General features: G+C 39.4%; 1 protein-coding gene across 1 annotated transcript in view; it reads right to left on the bottom strand.

The window, feature by feature from the left end:
- Positions 1-3854, bottom strand: part of LOC107104323 (mitotic checkpoint serine/threonine-protein kinase BUB1-like) — a 13918-nt gene extending 10064 nt beyond the window's left edge. Inside the window, exons 1-7 of the mRNA XM_015404306.1 lie at positions 3672-3854; positions 3533-3592; positions 1608-1740; positions 1338-1534; positions 1141-1181; positions 980-1056; positions 852-901 (exon numbers count right to left, since the gene is read on the bottom strand). Of these exons, the coding sequence (XP_015259792.1) occupies positions 852-901; positions 980-1056; positions 1141-1181; positions 1338-1534; positions 1608-1740; positions 3533-3592; positions 3672-3694 (581 nt within the window). The 5' untranslated portion in view covers positions 3695-3854. The remainder of the gene's footprint in view (positions 1-851; positions 902-979; positions 1057-1140; positions 1182-1337; positions 1535-1607; positions 1741-3532; positions 3593-3671) is intronic.
- Positions 3855-4826: the final 972 nt, after the last annotated feature.

Raw genomic sequence — 4826 nt, forward strand, 5'->3', positions numbered from 1 at the left:
TAATATTACGACTTTATTCTGGTAATGTTGCGACTTTTTTCTTGTAACATTATGAATTTTTTCTGTTAATATTACGACTTTATTCTGGTAATGTTACTAGTTTATCATTTTATTAAGTTACTTGTTGCCATGAAGCCAAGTTGTTCAGTAGGACGAGTCTAGAAGCAGAGTTCTAGTTTCTTATAGATTTAATCTAGAATTCTATTCCACATTAAATAACGAGGAGAATAAAGACTCTCCTGTTTTCCTTTTGGTTGGTTTTTAAATCTTAGTTCTTTTATGCTGAAGTTCTTTCCAGGTGGTGTAGAATCTATAGCATGCGGTTCTATACAGTAATACATCAGGTGGTTTCTGAAAGTTACAGGTTAAAATTACTCTGAAAATTAGACAGAAATGTTAATATTAGAAAATGTAATTTGTACTTTTGAATACTTGAATATAGTGAGTACATCAGTACTTTCAGTATTCTGCAGATTTTTTATGGAGTAACTTTTACTTTTAGTTGAGTAAGATTAGACTATGAGTATTAATACTTTTACTCGATTACTACTGAGGACGTTAGCAACAACATCTTTATTGGTCCAGAGCGAGCGCTTGGATTGGACAGGAAGTGAAGAATGTGATCTGGAAATGAAAAAAACTTCAAAGAAATATTGAAAATAAAACTGGTAATAAAAAAAAAAAAGTGTAAGTTTAGTTCTGGGTTTCATTTTCTTTTTTTTCGCTCTGTTGACTTATAGTTTTTCTAAATTTGACCTTTTGACCTTTGACTCACACCTTCAAACCAAACCACACTGAATGAATCGACTTGTTTTAAAGAAGGTGGGCGGGGCTAACTGCAGCAGACTTACGTGACGATGGTTCTGCGTGCAGCTGGTTGTGATGGAGAGACAGCCGGCGCCTGCAGGGAACCAGGGGAGGGTTAGTGGGTTCATACTGGTGCTAATGGTGCTGGACAGTGAAAGACGTTGACAGGAACCTTGTTCTGTCCCTGTCTTTGGTGGGACGCCTGGATCTGGTTGGTCTGCTGCGAGTTCTGCAGAGGGAGCGGAGCGCCTGACCCAGAAAACAGAACAAAAGTCCATCAGCAGCAGATCAGACAAGACCTTGGTCCATCTAGCGCAGCGGGTCGGGCCTTACCGGGCGGCGGAGGCTGGGTTCTGGTTCTGCTCTGGAACTGGCTGCAGGTCAGAGTTAATATTAATCACCGTTTAAATGAACTTAATCCTTTAGAAGGAGTTAAACTTCCATTCCTCAGCATGGTTCTTGATTTTAACCTGAAACCCTTTAAAACTGCAGACAGATTAAACTGGTGTGACTGGTTCTGCTGGGATCACCTGTATTCGTGGAGAAGCAGGTCTGCAGGCTGGGCCTGGTTCTCCACAGCCTTCTGGTAGACGCCATCAGCCTGCTGGTTCATCCCCTTCTTCTCCAGCTGCTGAGCCCAGGCCACGTACAGCGCCGCCGTCCTGCTGCCCACGCCTTTACTGAACACGTGGCCATACAGCGCCGCGGGGTCCGGGTAATGGCTGGCCTGGAGGAAACGGTTTAGGTGAGGACCTGGGCGGGGCAGGGGGCGACGCAGGGGAGACGGGAGCCCGACTTACACATTTGATGCAGTAGTTCACGTATCTGATGTCGTTTGCGTATCGATCCACGTTCAGGAACCTTTGGACAATAGCGTCAAACACCGGCAACATCTCGCTGCCGGCGCCCATTTGCTCCAGGAAGTCGACAAACCTGCAGAGACGAGCAGAAGGACGGCGCTCAAACATGGCTGCTAATGACTGAGCTGACAAGGAACACCTGCACAACTTACCTGAAGTTACGTTTGCATTTATTACTTTATTAAGCTACACATACGGTTCTACTGACAGTAAGGAGGTTCGTTCAGTAAGCGATGCCCCCGACCCACTTCAGGTAGATTGATCCAACTGAAACGTTGCACATGCAACTGCTTATATCTCTATAGATTAACTGGTAAAAGAAAGAAGGAGAAGACGATGAGAAAAAGAGAGCAGAGAAAGTGTGGACTGCTGGAAGAACTGCGGTGAACTGGTGAAAGAAAAGTGAAATGGCGTGCTCAAAGATGACCCTGCACATTTAGAGGATGTTTGGCTCAACCTGCTGCTGTGAAGCAGGATTCTCCACCATGAACAGAATCAACAATAAATCTGGATCCAGGCTCAAAATGAGCTCCTTGATATGTGCTTGAGAATGGCTTAGTCTCCGGTTAAACCCAGGTTTAAAGCCTTGCAGGGCAGCCTAAAGCCCACTGCCAACATTAAGACAGAAAAAAGAAAGAAAATAACAAACCATCAGTTCAGGGGTTTGAGAAAATATGGGAATCAGGAAATTATCTATAAACCAAACTGAACGATTGATGTTCGCTACTTCAAAAAACACTTAAAATGGAAACATGTTCTTTATTTTTTTATATATATATTTTTTTAATTCAATGTATATCATGGATTCATAAAAAACTCATTTTATTTCAGTGTTAAATTCTGTTTAAAGTAACAGATTATAGTTAAAAACGTCTCCTAACCTTTACTGGTTGATGGTTTTCTTTATTCAGATGATTTTTAACTGGTTACCACTGCTATACAGCATCATTCACGCATAATTTACAAATAGAAAATACTACAACATTAACAGACATGTGCTTGAAATTCAGTCCTGATGTAAAATCTTAAAACCATATGTAAGATGTAATTACCACAACAATATCATCAATACATGTATATTACATGTACATCATCATTTATCATGTATTATTCTGCCCCATTAACACATTAATTTTATTGTGATGGATTTTTATAATGTTATACTATATGATTTATAGACTTCATAACGACTCTGCAATGTGGTGGGTCTATTTATTTATTCTAAGTTACATTAATCTACTGATGCTATGAAACAATTTATCTTTAGTCAGCAGAGTACCTCTGGAAGATGACTCAGCACTCTGGCTAAAGCAGCATTTCTGCTACAAACCATGAAAAATCTGTTTAGATGTTTTTTGTTTTTCATGTTAAATTTAAGGAAAAACTCCAGCTTTTAGTTTTAGGTGTTTTAGTCTTTAATAATTTCAGTTATACATTCAAATAATATAAACATGTTGTTACTAACTTCTCACTATGCATTTTGTATTAACATTGCTTAAAAGTCTAAAACCACCCTGAAAATAAGAACTGCTGCAGATTGTTTACATTCTGACCGCTCTAACCAGGGAGTACCAATATGGCGGCCAGTGGCTTCACTTTAACCCCATTCTACCAACGGGCGATCAGCTATCCAGGGAATAAATAGAGATCAGAGTTAATCTCACCACTAATTAATCTGTGTGATGTCACGTGACCCTTACTAGATCTGACGTCACTGTCAGAGTTGTTTATGGAGAACAACTGAGGGCGGATTATGTTGGATTATATCGTTTTGTCATTCCATCCAGTAAATAAAACTATTTAATAACTGGGCGGTTTTTCTAACAGATGTTCGGTCTGGAAACCCTGGATCTATCTGGACTCACCTGTCCCACGGATGCAGAGGATCATCTCCACTGTAGGAGGCCAAGCTGTCCTCAAAGCACCTGAAAGGGAAAAGATTGGAAGATTGAGGAGAAAAGCAGCAGGAAGCTAACAGCCGCTAACGGCTCCCAGCAGACTCACCGTAAATACGAGCTGATATCCATCTCAGCTCCCTGAACATGAAATAAACTTTATTAACAATCGCTTTATTTAGCTCCGCTGTAACACAGAGCAAACTGTGTGGATTTAGCTCGTTATTAGCTAGCTTCCTAGCTGCTCCCAACAACTATTTAAATTTCGCGCTTAGCCAATAAACGACCAAAGATGTGTAAACGCTACGCCCCCAATGGGAAACAGGATGTGACGTAGGCACATCCGGGGTTCTTTTCAAAGCAGATCGCTCACCCAAAATATATTATTATATTAGTAGTTAGAAGAAAAGCAAAATATAATTTATAAAATAGAAGAATTAGCCAAAGATAGACTAAAATTAATTTTACTCTAACCTTTGATATTGATCTTATTTTTTATTATTTCCCATCCACTCATATATATCTTATTAAACTGCATCTACTTCATGCACATTTTCCTCCTTTTATTGTTAATAGGATCCGATGTCACCAGTGAATTCCTCCATTGTGAGATTAATAAAGTTTAATCTCATCTAATCTAGTGAATTCCTCAGACTTAGATTCAACCTTTATTATATATACCAAAACAAAAATAAAATAAAACATTAAAAATCAATCCACTGGACTTTGTTTCCAGGTTTGAAGACGTTTCTCTTCCATCCAGGAAGATTTTTCAATTAAAAATGTCAGAAATAGCGTTTAGTTCCAGGTTTAATCCAGCAGCCCAACAAAGCCTGGTTTTAGTTTAGAAAGTGTTGGGCTGTGCATCTATGAAGACGCATGGCCCAGAAGAGCTACACCCTCCAGAAAAGACTCTGCGGTCCATCTACACCTGATGGACAAAGGACATTCTTTGGAGGACCAGAATGTTCACATTTTGGACAAAGAGGACAGGTGGTTTGAGAGGAAGGAAGCCATCTATTCTTAGATGTGTAAAAAAGATCCACAAATCTGTATTCACATCTAATGTTAGTAGATCTGTAGATCTTATTACACATTTATAGATCTGTGGATTTTTTTCACATTTGCAAACCAGATTACACACACAAGTGTTTTTTACACAATTGCAGATTGATGTACAGACGCATAAATCTCCTCACATTTCCAGATTTATTTACAAATTTTCAAATACAGACACACAACTCTCCACACACGTGCAAACAAT

The sequence above is a fragment of the Cyprinodon variegatus genome, unplaced genomic scaffold (assembly GCF_000732505.1).
Source record: "Cyprinodon variegatus isolate N-32 unplaced genomic scaffold, C_variegatus-1.0 Scaffold1691, whole genome shotgun sequence".
NCBI classification, from domain to species: domain Eukaryota; kingdom Metazoa; phylum Chordata; class Actinopteri; order Cyprinodontiformes; family Cyprinodontidae; genus Cyprinodon; species Cyprinodon variegatus.